Source organism: Sander vitreus, chromosome 14, assembly GCF_031162955.1.
Source record: "Sander vitreus isolate 19-12246 chromosome 14, sanVit1, whole genome shotgun sequence".
In the NCBI taxonomy this organism is placed as follows: domain Eukaryota; kingdom Metazoa; phylum Chordata; class Actinopteri; order Perciformes; family Percidae; genus Sander; species Sander vitreus.
Window position 1 is genome coordinate 28,467,195 of NC_135868.1, and position 21,870 is coordinate 28,489,064.

The 21,870-nt window shown below is 40.8% G+C and overlaps 1 protein-coding gene across 1 annotated transcript; it reads left to right on the top strand.

The window, feature by feature from the left end:
* The first annotated feature begins 1,737 nt into the window (after positions 1-1,737).
* Positions 1,738-21,547, top strand: LOC144528492 (protein lin-28 homolog A-like). Its single transcript, XM_078267101.1, has 4 exons — positions 1,738-1,747; positions 3,261-3,415; positions 9,653-9,831; positions 21,331-21,547. The coding sequence occupies exons 1-4, from the start codon at positions 1,738-1,740 to the stop codon at positions 21,545-21,547; spliced, it is 561 nt and encodes a 186-aa protein (XP_078123227.1).
* Positions 21,548-21,870: the final 323 nt, after the last annotated feature.

Here is a 21,870-nt window from a genome sequence, read left to right on the forward strand (position 1 = left end):
ACCCTTAAAAACACTTTAACTTCAAAAAGCCCTTGAATACCAAATTTAGCAGACCTTAATTGATACATAACTTTTCCCTAAATTTACACAACAAATATATTGTTATAGTTATATATAATGTTTCATCAGTTTAAGGTGTTAGTCAATGATTAAGTGGTTAATATAAAAAAAAAAGTAATTCCTATTCAGTATTAAGGTATTTATTAGGTTTACCTGGATGACCTGGAGGAAATGATTGAAGGAATGAATGGATTGTAATATATGAAGGGGTATAATGGGTTTTCGGCATGAATTAATGTACATTTTAAACAGGCTGTTCTCGATATTCAGAACTATAGCAGTAAACAAATATTTGCTATGTAATTTTATGTTGGAGTAATGGCTCTGTGTGTGTTATAATCTGAGCTTCTCTGTTCTTTGTTTCGAGAGCCGCTCCGGTCGCGTGTGCATGTGAGTGCATGTTAGTGCATGTGAGTGCATGTTAGTGCATGAGCGCCTTGTGCGTCAATCAGACGCCGAGGGCTGTGACAAAGCGTCAGTATTTGACGAGTTGGGGAACGGTCTGCCGAGCTGTGTGAAGTAAATCCCATTCATTCAAAAATATATAGCCCCTTTAAGGGCTAAAAAAAAACCTTAAGTAATTACAAATACCTAAATACCACCCTTCAAAAAACCTTACAGTTCCAAATTAAAGGCGAAATTGAGGGGTTCCCCCAAAATTTGGGTTTAATCAATTCATTAATAAATGGAATATAACTGCTAGGGGGGAATGACTATTTAGAACCCAAATGCAGACAGTCCCCAGAGCCAGGAGAGTAAATGATAACAAGACTTAAACATGTTACAATCCATTCATTTATATCATTAAAAAATTGATATTAGTAATGCATATCATTATAGTTTTATGCCTTATGGGAAATCATTATTAAATGAATGGAATGCTAGAAGTAAAACATCGAGGGATTTAGTTTCATAGTAGTGACTTTGCCATGGCTTAGCTTTGACCGTACTGACATGAATTATTCTCAAGTGCCTCAGTATTGTTCTGATGAATGAAACACCATCAAACACCCTCATTATTATTGATCACTTTTTACAATTTGGCTACATTTGTGAAGTACAACATTTATGTGTGGCTCGTAGTATCAGAAGGGCAGTCTACTCTAAAATCTCCTTGTGCGTTTGAACAAGTTCATTTATTTTTTCACTTTTTATTTATTCTGTGTTTGTATTGACACGTCATCTGTTATTTGTTCCTAGAGATTAAAACGTGGATTAGAATTATGAAAATGGAATGGAAACACCATGGGGTTTTATTGTGTGTGTGTGTGTGTGTGTGTGTGTGTATGCGTGTGTGTGTGTGTGTGTTTTGGAAGAGGGGGGGACAAAACGTCCAAGCCCTGATTGGTCGTTTTGTCAAATGCTTTGGCTCCATCTTATTGGACATGTGTGATTTATCACGTGGACTTGACCAAAAAGGTGTGTGTGTGTGTGTGTGTGTGTGTGTGTGGTGGGGGTTAACAGAGGTAGGAGGGTCAAATGGGGGGGCTCTGCATATTGTACAAGAAGAAGAGAGCAGGAAGCTGTGAGAAGGCATTCTTTCTCCTGGAGGATTACTCACACACACATGCACGTGCACGGATATCCAGCATGCATTTACCTTATTTCATCTGATATTTTGTGGGCCGGACGGAGCTGTTTTTGCAGGCTGCAGGAGGCTGAGGAAAGCTCCCCAACATGGCAGAAGGTATGCTGATGCTCTGAAAGAAGGAAGGAAGGTTGAATAGAAAAGAGGCCAAAAGGGAGGGTTTGCATTGTCTCCTTGTTTCCTCTCTGATGGGCTGGGTGCGTGTCTATTCACAAAGCTCTCTCCAGAAGTGCTGCCATGACTTGGTGTCTGGGGGGAAGGTTGGCTTTTTGTTGATGTGGAGGTAGAATGAAGATGGAGGTGTAGGAGGTGGACAGAGAACTTCCAATCCCAGTTTTACAGGTTTTCCTGTTGCACTGCAAGTGGCGGGTGGAGAACAGTCTTTTCATTTTCTTTAATGTATGTAAGTACACAAGGAACTATGACAAATACATTAATCTAATCTAATTTTAAAGATTTGCTTCCATACAGATTTGGCTTTTATGCATTTTAATGTTGTCAGAAGAGATGGAAGATGCATTTTATTTGGTTAGTTTGTGTTAATTTGCACATGCATGTTTTAAAAAATCTAGTTAATTTGCTCTGTTATTGTAAAAAAAAAAGAGTGAGAACATATATATAAGATAAAAATATCGTTATAAATCATTCACATATGATACATATCGTATTAGATCATAAATAGTGAACAAAATACTGAATTTATTCATTATTATTTATTGCTGAAACAATCACTTGAATAATGATTAGTGAAGACAGATTTGTTTTCTTTTTTTAAACCCACTTTATTGTTATTTTTAAGTTACCTCATTAAGGACGTTAGTGCTGTTAACCCCAGTTCATCTTGTTTCAGCAGTTGTAGTGTGAGTAAAGTAAAGAAAAAAAGTAAGATGAAGGCGAAAGGCGGAGAATAATCGATTAATCGATTTTGAAAGCAAAATGCGAAACTCAAAATGTTTTTTCATCTTTTATGATAGTAGCCTACATTTAAAATATATTTTGGACTTTGTTTGGACAAAACAAGTGTAATTTGAATATGGCATCTTGAGCTTTGGGACATTGTAATGCACATTTTTCACTATCTTTTGACATTTTTGCCTATAAACAATTCATTGATAATCGGGGCAAAGAATCTGCAAATAAATTGATTATAAAATGAAAATTAGCCACGGCCCTATTACAATGTAGCCCCCCCCCCCTCCCTTTGTATGTTCTGCTACAGCATAGAAAATCTGCTTAGAAATATAGGAAATATTGGATAGGATAGAACACAATGTAATTCTGTTAAATAAAACACATTGATTATTAATTTCACTTGTTTTTATTTTAACAAATTGTATATCCGAATACAATGCACATTTTCTATAGGCTCACTCTGCCACTTTTTTAAAAAACAATCCCAGTGCTGGTTCCATTATATCAGAATTTTGGATAGTCATCATGGAAACATTAATTAGTCATGTGACAAGGGCTGGGAAGATTGGCAGAACAGGCAGCCAAGTGACAGTACTCTGATCCAATCATATTTCGGGGGGGGGGGGGCTGGTGCCACCCCGTGCCCCCCTTCTAGCCCCCACCCCCCCCAACTGTGTATCCCTGTCTCCTGTGTTTGCAGCAGGCTGCCCGCAGAGCGAGGAGCAGGACGCAGCTCTGTCCCGGGGCAGCGGCCGCTGCAAGTGGTTCAACATGCGGCTGGGCTTCGGCTTCTTGTCCATGAGCAGCCGGGACGGAGCTGCTCTGGAGCTGCCGCTCGACGTCTTCGTCCACCAGGTGAGGCCCTGCTGCTTGTCACATCACATTTCAGCTTTATTTCACTAGCCCAGAGATCTTCAACAGGGGGCCCGTGACCCCTAGGGGGTCCACATAGTTACTGCAAATATATAATATAATATTAGCAAATATAAATCTGATATAAATCTAATCTAAAAACCTATTTGTGAAAAAAAAACGATTAAAGGACAGTTCCGGCTAAAATGAACCTAGGGGTTAATAACACGTGTGTACCGAGTCAACCGTTCTCTGGGATTTGTTTTCATGCTAATCGAATGTGACCAGTTTTAGCTCAAACCGCTAATTAGCTTATAACGCTAGTTGTCGGGGCAGAGGGTAAAGTAAAAAGAAATCTCTATTTCTACACCACTACCAAGGCTCAAAATAGCACCATATCCGATTGGGTGGAGCTAATGAAGGTAAATGGGAAATATGTCCACAATGATTAAAGCAATATGGGTATTAAATCTGGTGAAGATCAGAGCAACTATGTCCAAGTTAAGGCCTTCCAGGCATTAGGGGGCGCTATGGAGTCCGCTTAGCGGTTTGGGCCAAATCGCTGTACAGTCTCGCAAAGCTCCCATGTGTTTATGTAGGCGCCAATTTTTGTGAGTTTTCGTAGATATTGAGGCCGTCAAAAATGTGCCAAGTGCTAAAACCAATTAGGGGGTGCTATAGAGCAACCATACCACTCCCAAGCCTAAATGTGAATTTGGATAAAAGAGTTTACTATTGTGCACATGGCTGCAAAATCTTGAGAGTTTTTGTGCATCCTAAAGTCCTGAAACAAGTGTTCATAAAATGAAGATTTTTATTTTATTTATATTATATTATTATTACTTATATTTCGGAAATTATAGAATTTTGTAATTTTTTCTAAAAATAGCACCATGGACTTGAAGATGAGACCTATGTTCCCTCAAAAGTTGGTATATTAACTTTAATGCACGTTAGGGGGCGCTATGGAGCCCCCTGGCAACGCCCAAGCCCAGTCACTACAGAACTTTGCAATTTTCACCAGTTGTGACATGTGTGCACATTTTTGTGAGTTTTCGTGCATGCTAACCCCCTCAAAAATGCGACGAGGAATTGGTAATAATAATAATAATCAGACGAAAAACAATAGGTTCCTTCGCACTTTCAGTGCAAGGCACCATTGGGGCCTTGCACTTTCGTGCTCGGGCCCTAATTGCCCTTTAAGTAAAGTTTCAAGCAGAACTGAAACATTCTCCGGTCGTAACTTCTTTTTAGGAAGCTGTGCTTCAGGCAAGAGGAAGACATAAGAAAACAACCCTCTCTCTGGAGTAAAGTCTGGCATTATCCCACAAAAGCAACTTGTAAGATGAATGTGTGTTTATGTGAAATTACCTGAATATTAACACATCTTAAAGTGCTCATATTATGCTCATTTTCAGGTTCATAATTGTATTTAGAGGTTATATCAGAATAGGTTTACATGGTTTAATTTTCAAAAAACACCATATTTTTGTTGTACTGCACATTGCTGCAGCTCCTCTTTTCACCCTGTGAGTTGAGCTCTCTGTTTTAGCTACAGAGTGAGACATCTCACTTCTGTTCCATCTTTGTTGGGAGTTGCACATGCTTAGTAGCTAGGTAAGGACTACTAGCCAGTCAGAAGCAGAGTATGAGGGCATGCCCTGACAGTACCTAGGTAAGGACTACTAGCCAGTCAGAAGCAGAGTATGAGGGCATGTCCTGACAGTACCTAGGTAAGGACTACTAGCCAGTCAGAAGCAGAGTATGAGGGCATGCCCTGACAGTACCTAGGTAAGGACTACTAGCCAGTCAGAAGCAGAGTATGAGGGCGTGCCATGCTAGCAGCTAGGCGAGCATTATAACGTGTGTTCCAAAGTGACCACGTTTGTCTCTGAAGTAAAGGCTGGACTACAATAGAGCTGTTTGGAGCAGTTTGTGAACAGTGTTTTCTGTTGGAGATGGTAAGTCCCTTTGGGGTGGGACGTTGGGCTTTTTCACTTTGTAAACCTATAACCTATAAAACAAAGATATATAACACAATAAAGGAAAGGGAAAAAGCCAAAAAGCATAATATGAGCAATGAGTGGGGGTGGCCGAGTCACCCCCACTCATTGCTCGCCTCACCACCAAGACAGTTTTTTGCTGTGGAACCTCAAAGGTGTCAAGCTCAAACATTTCTATTTTAAAGGGGTTAGAGGCTAAAGCAGAGATAACAAGGTTCATTCCTCTCCCCAACCAGCCCTGCTTCCTGTTAAAAAGTCATTAAAGCATCAGGGAGCCCACCCAACCCTGAGTTTCAGTCACACATCCCATGTGGAGCCTTTTGGCTCAGGCCGCGTCTCAGGTTACTGTAAATCATGGGATGAAAGAGAGGGGATAAGGTCCTTGCACATGCTTGTTTTGGGCTTCAGTAAATTGTTGATGTTAATTTGGTGTACAGAGGTTCGAACTGATTGGGAGATTGTAGTCCGTGTTGTTATTATGACCAATTCAAAATTGTTCAAGCTCAAGTGAAGATAATCTCTTCTGAAGGGTCCATCGTGTTTTTTTAATCTTTCATGTCCTCCTTGGCTACTAGCAACTGTGTGAAGGAGTAGGGGTAGTGGCGCGTACGCGATCACCTAGGCTTGTATCATGTGGGTGCCAACAGTGTTGTTGTCATTACTTAGAATTCCTCATGGGGGGGCGACAGAAACTACGCACTATAGCTTTAATCTGTCCTATAAATACAGGCAATAAAAAAAAGCCACAAAAAATCTTTAAAGAAAAAAAGATATTCATTTTGGGAGTGGAATTTGAACAGATAGCGTCATATTAGGGCAGATTTGTGATCAATGTTCGAGGTCCTTTGCGTGTCAGATAGTTCTCCACACTTGAGATGACACTTGAAATGCAGTAGGTATGAAGGTTCTGGTAGCAAATTATACAATATGCGGAGACTTTGCCGTGGCTTAAGGCCTCAGTATGCTTCTAACTAACTAAACTAACTAGACTGCACGATGTGTTGCGTGTGAGAGCTTTCACACCTCTATACACTTGGCCGATCGCTACCTAAAAAAATGGGCTACAGTGATCGTTGGTTTCAGGAAGGAAATCTAATAAGCCCTTTTGTCCATTTGAATCCCACTGACTAGGGGTGCTACTTTGTTGTGTAGTACTTCTCCATGACATCCCGTATAAAACATATTTTCTCTTAAAACAAGGTAGATTTCATGCGGACTAACTTGGATGGTTAAGACATTATGGCTATAATAATCAAAATCCTCATGATGAATAGGAATAGGATTTTCACTTCCAGGACCTCACTGTTGAGAGTAACAAAAGGACTTTTTTTTTTTAAGTTGTTGTTCCCTGTATAAAGTGCAGTCAACAGAGCCTTTCACAGCTGTGGTCATACTGGTCAGCAGGTTTACATTCTATATTTCCTCCAGCTCAACCAGCAGCAGCTTTAATGTGTATTCAGAAACAAATGAGCATTAAGGCTGGTTGCTGGTTGGCTTGCGGCTGCTGCAGGCTGATCCCAGACAGACTACTTATATTATTTGGTGGATGGATGTTTTCTACATTTAGTTGTGGTCGAACAATGTTTGAACTTTCTCCGCCACCATCCTACTGCACACTTTGTTCAATTTCCATCTGGTTTGTGGGAAAAGCAGCAGTAATACAGCAGCAAAGAGTGCTTTGTAGCACAGGAATTTCCCCAGTGTGGGATTAATGAAGTCTATCCTATCTTATCTTATCTTATCTTTGCACCAAGGGGGAGTCAAAATGGGAAATAATCTTAAAACTAGCATGAAACTGTTTGAAAATGTGGTCTTTGCAGTTGAAAGTACAGCAAGAAAATATGTGAGTACCAAATCCATAGAGTGACATAGCAGAAGACCATTCTGAGACAACAAAAGAAGTGCTGTTTACGTTAAAACGGTATTTACTTAGAAACCATTTATAGGCTAGTGAGAGCATTGTCTTATTGAGTTTAAAGGGAAAGTAAGTTATATCAAAATTCATGTCATTTTCCCCCCTTAAGTATAGCTGGTGTTTGGCGTGTTCACCGTATAGTGTTGCGCCCCTGTAAAGAGGAAAATAGAAAGTCAAACATGGACACGTTGTAGCTGTAGATGTTGTAATGGGCGAGCATAGGCCACACATTCCCCTACACAGTCCGAACGAGGCATTAGCAATCGACAACAGATCAGCAAATCACAACTGGTACTTAAAACTGGTAACAAATAGAAACTTAGGGAAATAAAGAAATACTGCAAATGTAATTTCAAGTGCATTTTTTCCAAAATCTTCTAAAGGTAAATTAGACAGCATTTTGAACACAAATCGTCTTTTTATCCTAATTGTCTTTTAAGTCTCTTTTACCTGAAAAGGTCAGCGTAATGGATTAGCGATCTACAGAACATAGTGCATTTTAACTTAAAGCAACACCAAAGCACTTTTCCTCTTCGGTCCCCCTACAGATTGGAAGTGGAATTGTCCATTACCGCTGTCATTCAAACTACAGATCCGCTACCCGATCTGGCAAACTTGCATAGTGCGGTTATAGCCGATAGAGAGCCGCAGAGCGAATGTAGAAGTGCCGTTCACCCTGTTAGAGTTGATGAACCACTAAAACGATTTTGGAAACATTATTTTAAGGTACAAAAGAATCTTTGATGTTGCTTTAAAGGTCCAATATGTAATATATTTACTGTAATAAATCCAAAAATGACCCCCAATGCATCATCAGATAACATGCTAAGTTGAAATACTCTCTTTTCTGACAACAAAGCTAATGCCAGTATTTTCTCCTTTTGAAATTTCCGTTCTGTGACGGAATGTCCGTTTGTGTTTTGGCCTGTGTGTTGGTATCAACTGCCCAGTTTGACAGCCAGGCCGGGTTGCCAGATATACCTGTAAACACATGAACCCAGCGCGCTACAGGTTCAACGGAGATAGATTCTACCTGACCTAAAGAAAACGGCATGTTTCTAACAGTTGCGTGACCAGAGATGTAACAAACCCCGGGTGAATATTGGAGATGTATTTGAAAGACGGAGACAGCTTAGAGCCCAAAAGGACACAGAGTTGGCTAATCTCCTCCTGAACAGTTAGCCAAGCATTAGCTTCAGGCTAATTAATCAAGGCTACAAGGGACGGGCATTTTATGTCATTTCAACATTTGTGTACTCACATTGAATTATATACAGTAGCTAGAGTATCCGAGCTGGTTACTTGCAAAAACAAATTGAGACACACCTAGTAAAGTAACATTTTTATCAAAATCACAATATGGACTAGTGCAATATTCAAATCGCAGGGGGCTCAATATTTGTTACAGGCAATATATGTGTCAAACCATTCTGAATGAAGTATTGTGGTGCTGCAGAGACGTCCCGGCCTACAAATCCTATCCCACAAAAAAAAAAACATATTTGTTCAGTACAGATCCTCGCAAAAATCACACTATAATAATTGTAATATTTTCTAATTAAAATGACAATAATTATACATTCCCTCCAATATCGTATTTCGACAGATTTTCGCAATCGCAAAGTTACTCTTCTCAGGATACATACATTGTTGCCATAGACAGTAAAATAATGGACATGGACAACGTATATATATATATACACACACTTCGACGGAGACCGGTGAGGTCACTTTTCCGCTGATGACTGAGTTGACTGAATTGTTGTCAGACAATATCCAATGGGTTCCCATAGTTATATATATATATATATATATATATATATATATATATATATATATATATATATATATATATATTTATGTATGTAAATACCGCCTCTGGCTTGTGAGATGCGTCCATCTATGGATGGACATGTGACCCGTGTGACCTTAAAGACTGGGTTTTGTATGACTTTTTTTCTGTGCTTTTGGATGTTGGATGAATTAAATGCCAACCTAAGCAACATTAAATAATTTCACAGATGAAAAAGGTACTGGTCCAGTAAACAGCAGCGGCCAATGCGGTATCTATGTACATACATTATATGTATACATCCACGGATGGGTTCCAAGTTTGCATTGAGGCCAATGCGTTCTGCCTCTTTCACCTCCACACGGACTGTGTATAAACAGAAACCAGAATGCTTCCAATACCAAAATCTAGTCACGTGACCAATTATATTACCCATAGTTCCCTTATCGGTCCATCGGGCTCAATAGATTGTTAGCGGATGTTTTCAGCCTTAATTCTGACCCTTGTTCACTCTATTATCTCGTTAACAGAGCAAGCTGCACATGGAGGGCTTCCGCAGCCTCAGAGAAGGTGAGGCCGTTGAGTTCACCTTTAAGAAATCATCCAAAGGGCTGGATTCTGTCCGGGTTACCGGGCCCAACGGAGCACCATGTCTGGGCAGCGAGAGAAGACCTAAGAGCGCCCAGAAACGACGCTCCAAAGGTGACAGGTAAGTCCAATGGAATCGTTTTTTTTTATTGGAATCGTTTGGAAAATTGGGTTTTCGAATCCCATCATCGGTTCCAAATTTAACATGCGCAAGTTTGGGTTACCGTAGCAGCCAGTGTACTTCTAGGCGCTTGTTGTGTTGCAGCCATGGTGCACAGTGAGCGCACTCTAGTGTGGCTTTATTTTACGTTGAAAAAGCCCGGTAAAACTGTTAATCACCATTGAATCAAAATAAAATGTTCCTCTTCTCTGTGAAATAAGCATGTGACCTGTTTCAACTCCACCCAGAATCTCCATAAGAATCGATAAGAACCGGAATTGAAAGGAAAAATCTGAATTGGAATCAGAATTGTTCAAATCAAAACGATGCCCCACCCTAATTATCACTTCAAAGTTTACAAAACACATATTCTAACGCTATAAATGAACCTGTAAACCAACGCTATTTGCAATCGAAGCTTGTTTGGGCAATCAAAGATCCAGCGAAGTTATTCTTTTGATAGTGTCTTGTAGATTTGACCATATTAATCACAGCTGGAAGTGATAAAATGAATCCCACGTCTTCCTATCATTAAATACCTGCTGGATTTGATTTTATTCAAATGTTCCTACCTACTGGATCCAAAAACTGAACAGTTAAAGAATAAAGGAATTTTGTTTTGCAGATTGTATCCCATTAAGACCCGACAAGGTTATAAATGTGACAGCATCTTAAGTTGAACTCCATTAATCATGGTGGGCAGTGATAAAAACAATCTCACCACTTCCTGTCCTTAAACACCCCACCATGGGTTTGATTACATTCACATGTTCCCTCTTTTCTCCCAAACATAAATGTAGTATTCAGAAGAGGAAAGAGTCCTATCCATTTAATTGATAACAGATGTAGGTGCCCGAGAGAGGTCAGAGGTCACCATTGCCATAGCAACAATGGGATGTGGTGTGCAAATGAGGTGGAGGGGAGGGTAGGGGAGCAAGCGAGCGGGGGTCAGGGTTCAGAGGTCACAGTTGTGTTGAAACAAAGGAGCTCCCTCTGCCATCCTCGCTGATCAATACTGAGCCCTGATGGGGGTGGGGGTGACCAAGAGAGGAAGGAAGTGGGGGTTAGCTGTGAGATGATCCAGGGCCACGTTCAGCCCCGACAAAACGTAGCAACACGTTTTTTTAAAAACTGAAACGGGTGCGTTAAACACCCTGTTGTGTGCCCAAGCGCTCTGCCTTTTTATTACCATCAGTTTGCAGACACGTCTCTGCTGATTTGGGTGTCACCTGTGACACAGCCAATAAACCAGAGACACACCCACCAAACCAGAGAAAACCATAGACATTATATAAAATCGACTAACAGATCCCGTTGCTCTGGACGGAGACCAGTGAAGGATATTAGAAGCACTTTTCCGGTGATGGCTGAGCGTTACTGAGCAGCCTCCAACTGAGAGAGACGTCGTGACCTGGCTCAAAGGCATGACAAAAGGTGGAGACACACATGTTTGTTCAATTAAATCCAATTTATTTAAAGAAACAAAGATAAACGTGCAATCAGTTAATCAGTAATGTGTGTAATGTATGGATGTGTGTAATGTATGGATGTCTGTAGATGTATCAAGGCTAGAACGCAAAAGTAACTAAACCAAAAATCCAAACAAACCCAACAACCTTGAGGAGGGAGAGAGAATGACTGCCCAAGCACTCCTATTTATAGACATGTGAGCAATCAGTTGATCCAGGTGTCAATCATCAGTCCTCATTAGCCAATCCCAGATCCCAACCAGAGGGACTTAATAGGCCTAGGAGCCATCACACCCCCCCCTCCTCAAGAGCAAGGTCCCACCACAACCTTGGAAAAAAAAAAAAAAACCGACCATGTTAATATCATCTCTAACACCATTCAGTTCAGCGCATTATGTACATAACCCAGTGGCCATAAATCCATGGAAGCACGGGAATATTTCATGAAACATGAAAATGATAGGCAGTCCTGACAAACATTATGATGCATGCGACAGGGTATCTGCCACCACATTGTCCTTTCCCTTAATATGGCGTGTATCCAAATGATAAGGCTGTAAGAACAGGGCCCATCTCAACCTCTGATTTGGATTTTGAAGGGAACGCAAAAAAGGTCAATGGATTATGATCAGTGTACACTACCAATGAGGAACTTGCCCCAACATAAACATCAAAATGTTGAAGGGCCCAAACAAGAGCAAGAGCTTCTTTTTCTATGACCGAGTAATGTCTTTGATACACCTTGAACTTCTTAGAGAAGTAACTCGTTGGTCTTTCAACTCCCTGTACATCAATCTGTAACAATACTGCACCAGCCCCAACATCACTCGCATCAACTTGCAACTGGAAAGGTAGATCCATCCTGGGAGTCCTCGACAACAGGGTTTTCACTTATTTAAAAGCCTAATTAACCCCAGCCTTCAACAACTCAGTCAATGGGGTTACAACAGAAGCAAAATTAGCACAAAACCCACGGTAGTAACCTGCCATCCAGAGAAAATGCAACAACTCCCGCTTAGTAGACGGAACAGGAAATGACCGTATTGCCAGAACTTTTGCATGAACGGGTCGAACCTCCCCCTGCCCCACTATCTTGCCCAAATAAGTTACTGTCGCCTTAACAAACTCACATTTAGACAGGTTGACAGTCAAACGCGCCCAAACCAACCTGTCAAATAGAGCTTGTACCCTATGAATATGATCTTCCCACGTGTTACTATAAATCACCACATCATCCAAATACACTGCACAACCATCCAACCCACACACTACTTTATTCATCAATCTCTGAAATGTTGCTGGGGCATTTGGCAAACCAAAGGGCATGACAGTGTAAGAGTATAGTCCTGATGCTGTTACAAAAGCACAAATTTCTTTTTCAAAAGAGGAACTTGCCAATACCCTTTCAGAAGATCAAACTTACTGACATATTTGGCTGCCCCCACCTGATCAACACAATCCTCCATTCTCAGGAGAGGAAAGGAATCAGGCTTTGTCACTGCATTAACCTTTCGGAAATCAGTGCAGGGCCTGTATGTGGAATCGGGTTTACTAACCAACAGACAGGGAGAAGCCCAACTAGATGAAGATGGTTCGGCAATGCCATTTTCCAACATGAATGACACTTCAGAATCCAATATTTTCCTCTTTTCTGGAGAAACCCGATATAACCTCTGAGATATGGGCCTAGCATTCCCAATATCATGTATGATCAAAGTAGTGCGGTGAGGAATATCTGAGAACAGACAGGGGTAATTTTTAATAACCTTAATCAACTGTTTAATTAGATCCAAATGTCCTAATGTTGTATATAACTGTTCTAAGGCTTCAGAGTTTTTAAGTCGTGGTTGTAACACCTCTTCCAACATGTCATTGTCCCCCTCAGTTACTGCCACAGAACCACTTGCCATCAGAACTGGACAACTTGGGACAGCCTCTTGAAGTAGACTGTGTCTGATAGGGTTTAAGCAGATTCACATGACAGATCTTATCTTTCATCTCTTCCAAGTAATTTTTTTCAGAAACTCGACAGATAACTGTACATGGACCAAAGCATTTTGCCTGAAAAGGGGATTCAACAAGTGGCAACAGAACCAAAACCTGATCTCCTGCACTAAATTCCTGACGCTCCACTTTGCGGTCCAACAGTCTTTTCATTTTTTCCTGAGACAAATGCAATCTTTGTTTAGCCCTTTTTCTAGCCTCATAAAGCCTTTGCCTTAAAACCATTTACATATGTAATCAAGTTCTTTGGCGGGTCAGTCGACATCCACTGATCACGCACGACCGCCAAAGGACCACGAATCGTGTGGGCAAAAACCAGCTCATTGGGACTAAACCCTGTACTTTCTTGAACAACTTCTCTAGCTGCTAACAAGAGCCACGGCAATACTTCTTTAAAAATAAAAAGGAAACTTGTTTTGGGGAGAATAAAACTACTCTGGGCTGAGATTTCCTAGTAACCTTACCAAAAAGGCTCAGGATGCTGCAAATGTTGGTATAATATGAAAATGGCTGGTGGATTTAAGACAAAACATAATAATGTATTGAATGAATAAAATTTCAACATATGTGTCAGTGGCTTGTTGATATTTACATTGTTAGTTAATTTCCTAACCTGGCCTGGGACACATTCATACGGTTTGATAAAGTACTGACTTTACCTTATCATTGCACTTACAATAAGGAGCGCAGCTGTCCTCAATTTAGGTCATTGTGTTGTCTCATCTCCTTTTTTTTCCTGCATCCACCGTGCGTGTTTGTGTGTGTGTCTGTGTGTGTTTGTGTGTGTGTGCAAGAGTCAGTCGCAGAGGGAACGGAGCTGCAGCCCCGCCCGCTGCAGATAGCCGACAAGATTGAAACGGCAGCAACTTTAGAGTGAAAAATCGTTCCAGCGTACATTGATGTTAAAATGTATACAGGTTGGCAGGACGGTCTGAAATGTTTTGCACAGTCTTTCGCTGTACGTTTTGTTGGTAATGTGAGCTGTTCCAGTCACATACGTCTCGTCTTCAGATCACAAACAAGGAAATGATCAACCCGTTCTCACTCCCGCTTGGTCATTGGCTCACAGAGTGCCCGTGGGACTGCTGGGATTGGTTGAAGTCGTGGGAAACTTCAGGTTATTGGTCAAATTTGCTGGAAAGTTGCGTTGATTGGTCAAAATTGCGAGTCGCACCAAACTTGCGGTGATTGGTTGAATTTGCGTGAATTGGCGCAATCGCGACATCGCGAAATCCTGGAAGGACTGAATACCAGGTGTAGGCCTCTGAATAGTGGTAGCCAAACCAGCCGACTTAACATTGTACATTTTACTTAATTTCATACAAAAGGTGGAGACACACGTTTGTTCAATTAAATCCAATTTATTTAAATAAACAAAGATAAACGTGCAATCAGTTAATCAGTACTGTGTGGATGTGTGTAATGTATGGATGTCTGTAGATGTATCAAGGCTAGAACGCAAAAGTAACTAAACCAAAAATCCAAACAAACCCAACAACCTTGAGGAGGGAGAGAGAATGACTGCCCAAGCACTCCTATTTATAGACATGTGAGCAATCAGTTGATCCAGGTGTCAATCATCAGTCCTCATTAGCCAATCCCAGATCCCAACCAGAGGGACTTAATAGGCCTAGGAGCCGTCACAGCAACCTGTCTGAAAGTTGGAAGTCTTCTGGTAGCTGTGCCAAGAGAAATCTCAATCATTCCCAATCTAGCAGAGACGGAGAGCGTAGGTATATGTAAGGAGATAACATAGGCACAGGCTAATTATTGATCACTAAAATGCTAGTTAACATTAGTAATTAAACTTAAACAGCTAATGGAAGTCCTTCTCCTGTACTGTATGGTAATTTCTCTACTATGCGACAGTAAGTCACGTGGTTATGACACAATCGTTAGCCTATTTTTACAAAAACGTCTGCTACGGAGCCATAACGTGAGGTACAAGGTAATGGAGCCTTTTATACATTGTCGTGTTTCTTTAGAAATAAACAATGGACAAATAGAGTCTTTACACGCTTCAGATGTAAAGTTATTCACTGTCAAAGTGACGTCAAAATGAATGACAGTCAATGGAATGCTAACGGTGGGTGAGTTGCTTGTTAGCATCAAAATGGCGCCATAGGAGCTGTGAGGAGAAGCTTACCCCCTTGGAGAAAACGGAACTCAAAGCCATACCGTTTAAAGGAGACATGTCGTTCAACCAGGAAACTGTAGCAACATGGTGCACACCGTTTTGAGATTGACCGTGCCCCTGGGCTCGGTCTGGGTTTCATCACTCTCTATCTCACAGGTTGCAATAAAAAAGACACATATTATATTTTTTTAATATATTTTAAGTTCATGAAAAAGACCCAAACCGACAATCACAAGTAGTGTAGTAGACTTAAATTAGTTTTTTTACGACAAGTACCTTTACTGTTTCGGTTCACTCTCACCGCTCTCATCAACCTGATTTCCATCTGCAGCAGCTGTTTTCAGTGAAAAAGCTCTGATAAACCAACGGTGCTGCTCAGCCCCACAACAGCTGACAGACACAGTAATGCTGCTCTTCCACTGCATGGTACGGCGCAACTCGACTTGCTCTTTTATGGTTTTCCATTAGCAAATGTTGTGCAGCTTTTTATCACCGCCCCCCAGCTGCCGCCGCCTGCTCTCGACCACTTTACAGCTCATCTTGAACGAGCCTAGAGTGTTTCAGGTGGAGACACTGCAGCAATGGGCAGTATGAGAAACATGATACGCTTTTTGAACATCAAAGCATGTAAACCTATTCTAGTAGACCCCAAGAGTACAAATATGTCGCTGAAAAGGAGCTCTTTAACAGTCTCCACAGTCTCCAGTTTGTAAATTTACACTTGTGTCCATGTACAGCTCACCAAAGGGTGCTTTGGTGTGTTAGATTGAAATGTGCTTGGTTTCCTTTTATTACTGCACAGTATTACAGCAATCTGGAGAGACAGGAGACTTACTTGAGATATGTCATTCGTTTGCCTTTTAATTTCTTGTTCGACTGCAGAAAGGGAAAAGCCAGCAGGGCCTGTAGAAAACCAGATTGCCCATTTACAACAAAAAAAATCAATGGTTTTTGCTCCCCTGTTTAAGTGGCCAGTGTCTCTTTGTGTCACAGTACACAGTGCTTGAGCCTCACTTGCCTTATTCATCCTGTCCTAATGAGTCCACCCACAGGATTTCACTTAGCTTCTGATCATTAGCTTTCTCAGCATTGATTTACTGATACCAACACACATTTAGCACCAGATCAACAAACGGCAGCAAGAGTGTTGTGTTCAACCATGGCAGCTTGTTGTGTGGAGGTTCATACTGTGCATACTGTTAACTGCAACAGCATGGCTGGATGGGCATTACATTTCATCTATTGACTTTCACTGGAATCCCATTGGGAGGATATGATCATTAATTGTTTAAAAAAAGTCTCTTTAAATCAGAGAACTTCAACAAGGTGTCCTCAGAGTCAATACGGGGGGGGGGGGACACACACCAAAATATTGTTAATTTTTGAAAGTTTTTTCAAAAATGAAAAAGTCTTAACATGAATCCAACATATTATTAGCTAATATAAATCCCCACTGTTTACTGGCCTATAGGTAAGGTATTCACTAAGGTAGCCATCCACAGATACATTATAATCCTAAGGATTCCCCGTGCCACATGTATGTTTAACATTAACACATGATTTATAAAATCAACAATTATTAGGCTATTTTAATAGCTTAGTATTTTATGCAAAAAAAAGGCATGTATAAAGGCTTTAGGCCACCATACACGTTATTATTGGCCCAGTATAATTTCTACGATATATGTAGTAGGGGGTCCCTGATCCGTCTCTCTTTCAGTAAAGGGGTCCTTGGCTTAAACAAACATTGAAGACCCCTGCTTTAAATTACATATTCCTAGTAAATTGCAATTAAAATGTTTTGTTCATGTGAATGCCATTATGTCTTGCCATAGCAGAGGTTAATGATGGCTCTGTTCTATGAAATATCAATCAATCAATCAACCAACATTTATTTATATAGCACTTTACAGTAACCAAAAGGTATCCAAAGTGCTTCACATCAGAAACCAAGACTAAAAAACTCATCATATAACATACAATAAAATGACACATAGAAACAATAAAATCAGAAAAGGTTACATATAAATAGGAGAGGGAAATTGTCACACCACTACTACGTATTAAAAGCCTTTCTAAACAGGTAAGTTTTGAGTTTAGACCTAAAAAGCACTACATCTGTAGTCGTCCGAATTTCAGGGGGTAACTTGTTCCAGAGTGTCGGGGCAGCGACTGCAAAAGTCTGATCACCCCAACGTTTGTACTTTGACCTTGGAACTTCTAAAACCAGCTGATTTGAGGACCGCAAGGACCGGTTGTGCTCATGCAGGGTTAAGATCTCGGACAGATACTTCGGGGCCAGGCCATTTAAGGCCTTGAAAACAAACAATAACATCTTAAAATCGATTCTATAACGCACAGGGAGCCAATGTAGGGTGTAGAGAACGGGAGTGATGTGTACGCGTCTAGATGTATTTGTTAAAAAGCGAGCAGCAGCATTTTGTACAAGTTGAAGTCGTGAGATGGAGGTCTGGGTCAGACCAACATAGAGAGCATTACAATAATCCAACCTTGAACTTATGAAAGCATGAATAGCCTTTTCTAGATCATGCCTGTTAAGGAAGGGTTTAACTTTAGCCAGGAGACGAAGCTGGAAAAAGCTCTTTCTAACAGCATTGCTGATTTGCTTATCAAATTTCATGTTGCAATCAAAAGTAACCCCCAGATTTTTGACAGCTGGCTTAAGGTATGAAGCCAGGGCTCCCAAACTCCCAGCTGGACTGTTAGGCATACCTGAAGTACTAAAGACGATACACTCAGTTTTAGCTTCATTCAAATGAAGAAAGTTTTGTGAAAGCCACAACTTAGTATCATTAATACAGCTAAGCAGGGAGTCTAGTGCGACACTGTCATTCGATTTCATAGGCAAATACATTTGTAAATCATCTGCATAACAATGAAAAGACAGGTTATGTTTTCTTATAATAGCCCCTAAAGGCAACATATATAAAGAAAACAGGATGGGGCCAAGAATAGAACCCTGGGGTACCCCACAGGAGAGAGGAGCAGTTGACGAGGATAAGTCACCAATCATGACAGAGAAGCTTCTATTTGTCAAATAGGATCTAAACCATGTAAGTACTGAGCCTCGGATGCCTACACACTGATCAAGGCGAGAGAGGAGGACTGCATGATCCACTGTATCAAACGCCGCTGTGAGGTCCAACAGCACTAAAACAGCCGGATTCCCGGTATCCACAGTCAAGGCAATATCATTGTGCACTCTAAGCAGTGCAGACTCAGTGCTATGACATGATCTAAAACCAGATCAAACACACAGTTCAGTTGCAAAAAGGCTTGTAACTGTATAAAAACAACTTTTTCCAAAACCTTTGACAGAAAAGGCAGATGTGAAACTGGTCTAAAATTGGACAATACTGTGGGGTCAAGCTGAGGCTTCTTAAGTAGGGGCCTGACCACAGCATGTTTAAAAGCAGCTGGGACAGAACCTAAAGTAAGACAGGAATTAAAAAAAGTAAGAAGACTTGACCCAATGGTGCTATTAAAAGCCTCCTTCACTATCCTGGCAGGAACAATGTCTAAAGGACTAAAGGAGGAAGGAAATATGGGCAGACTCTTTACAGATTCTGTTGATCTGAGCCCCTTATATTAAGAATTGGGCTGAATTTTTGCCACATCAGTTGTTGTTTGGGGTGCAGTGTAAGGAGAAGATAGAAAACGGGTTGTACAATGTATCCCCAATCCATTGGGCTAGAGTGCTGTCAATTGTGATTTCCAATGGATCAGAGTACTGTCACTTGGCTGCCTGTTCTGCCAATCTTCCCAGCCCTTGTCACATGACCAATTAATGTTTCCATGACGACTATGCAAAATTCGGATACCATGGAACCAGTACTGGGATTGTTTTTTTTTTTTTAAGTGGCAGACTGAGCCTATAGAAAATGTGTGTTGTATTCGGATAGACAATTGGTTTAAAATGAAAACAAGTGAAACTAAGAATAAATGTGATGTTTTATTTAGCAGACTTACATTGTGTTGTTCTATCCTATCCAACATTTCCTATATTTATAAGCAGATTTTTCTATGCTGTAACTAGCCAACAATATAACGGCCTACAAGTCCAGCTGAAATGATTAGACCATTAAACACACAACTGTTTGGATCCTTTACACTTTCTACAATGGGAGGATTTTTCTGCATTGAGTACTTTTACTTTAAATACGTTAAATACATTTTCCTGATGATACTTACATGCTTTTACTTAAGCAACATTTTCAATGCAGGACTTTTACCTTGTAACAGAGTATTGTTTACAGTGTAGTATTAGTACTTTTTCTTAAGTAAAGGATCTGAATACTTCTTCCACTACTGGTCAGAATTACGAGAATACAGTCAGAATTCTAAATTCTTTAAAGGTCCAGTGTGTAGGAATTTCTCCCATCTAGCGTTGAGATCATATATCGCAATCAACTCTCTCGCAACACGCAGTTCAAAGTACGTATTACAACTACGGTAGCCTTCACGCTTCAAAAAGCCGGTCTCTTGCTCTTTTCAATCTCCTTTTTCTTTTTCTGGGCGAAGAAGAAGACTCCTGTTCCTGAAATTTGGATTTTGTGGTCCTCCATGTTTCCTTCTTCAAACTTGCCGGGGGCCGGGAAGCTACGATACCCATTAGCAGCATTAGCAGCGCCTGTGAGTTTATCATGTGACAGCGAAAACGCGAAAGGTGGAGCAGTATGTCCTGTATGTCTCTTACTGGCTAACGTATTTCAAGATGGAGCATGAATATGGAGCGTCTACCCCAGTTCATGTTAATGTAAATGTAAAATGTCAAGCCAAAAAGAATACTTGGAATTGATGGTGGTGGTAAATATTCATGAAAAAGGACAAGTTTGTGAACGGGCAACACAGATTTTGAGAATGAACAACTAAACACGTTACACACCGGACCTTTAAAGTCACAATTCTGACCTTTTTTTCCTCCGAATTTGGGCTCTGAACTCAGAAATCAAATGTTCACATATTTCACATTAGCCTTAATCCTCTTCCCCACATACAATATGCAACCCCGTTCAGGGAAGGAGATCAATTTGGCTGAATCCCTGAACAGCTGCTCCCCACTGGGGCTGCAGTTGATGTGGATGCATGGTGACAGATAAGTTAAGAGACCCAGGGATCTGAACGCAAAGCTGGGCTGTGCTGCCCTCTGATGGTGGAATCTAATCACTTCACTGCAGATGGAATTAGATTCAGATTGAAATGAAAACCAGCTACTTGTCAAAACTATGATGTGCATTGTAATAATTCAACAGCGGTGAAAGAAGTATTCACATCCTTTACTAACACCACACTGTAAAAAAAATACTCTGTTACAAGTAAAAGTCCTGCATTGGAAATGTTACTTATGTAAAAGTATGTAAGTATCGTCAGGAAAATGTAGTTCAAGTATTAAAGTAAAATAACTCAATGCAGAACTCTCCTCCCATTGTAGAAAGTGTAAAGGATCCAAACAGTTGTGTGTTTAATGGTCTAATCATTTCAGCTGGACTTGTAGGCCGTTATATTGTTGGCTAGGTTAATGTATAACAAAACATCAGATTTTATGTTAACGACATGTGTTTTGTGTGCAAACATCTTCATTTGTAATTTCCTTTTTGGCAACAAGTTCCACTAAAAAATGAGGATGAAGATGAAGATTCACCTGTTGTCAGTTCTTGTGGCGTTATGTCAAAGCCAGATGACTGAAAATATGAAACATTTTGGTTTGTGAGAATTGCACACAGTGTTTGGAGAGTGATGATGTGCATTCAGCAATTGTGCCAAAGTATCTGAGAAAAACTGCAATAGTCCCTCTGAGGTCTCTGATTTTCTGCCTTCTGTTCATTGTAGATGCTACAACTGCGAAGGACCCGGCCATCATGCCAAAGAGTGTCAGCTGCCCCCTCAGCCCAAAAAGTGCCATTTTTGTCAGAGTGTTTCCCACATGGTGGCCAGCTGTCCACTCAAAGCGCAGCAGCAGCAGCAGCAGCAGCAGCAGCAGCTTTCGTCCCCAATCTCTCAGGGATCAGCTACCTCACAGAGGGAACAGGAAGAGGAAGAGGAGTAGAGCCAGGCCACCCTCAGAGTGAGGGGAATTGTGAGGGTTTCCACTGGAACACTGCTTATACAAAAGAGCTACCTCAGGTTTTATTTATTGAGCGGCAACATTGGGATCATCACTGTGTTATGGGTGTGATGGTTTCTTCAATAGAGTGCTGGCAGACATGTCCACTTTGAAAACTATTTTTCTTTTTCTTTCCGAGTTCTTTTCCCGCCTCAGATAAGTGTCTTAGCTTTGAAATGAAACAATCCGACTTACTGCTAGTTCAGCCGTGTAGTAACACCAGATATCAAGTCCCTGGGCTGATCTGACATGACGTGTGCCTCCGT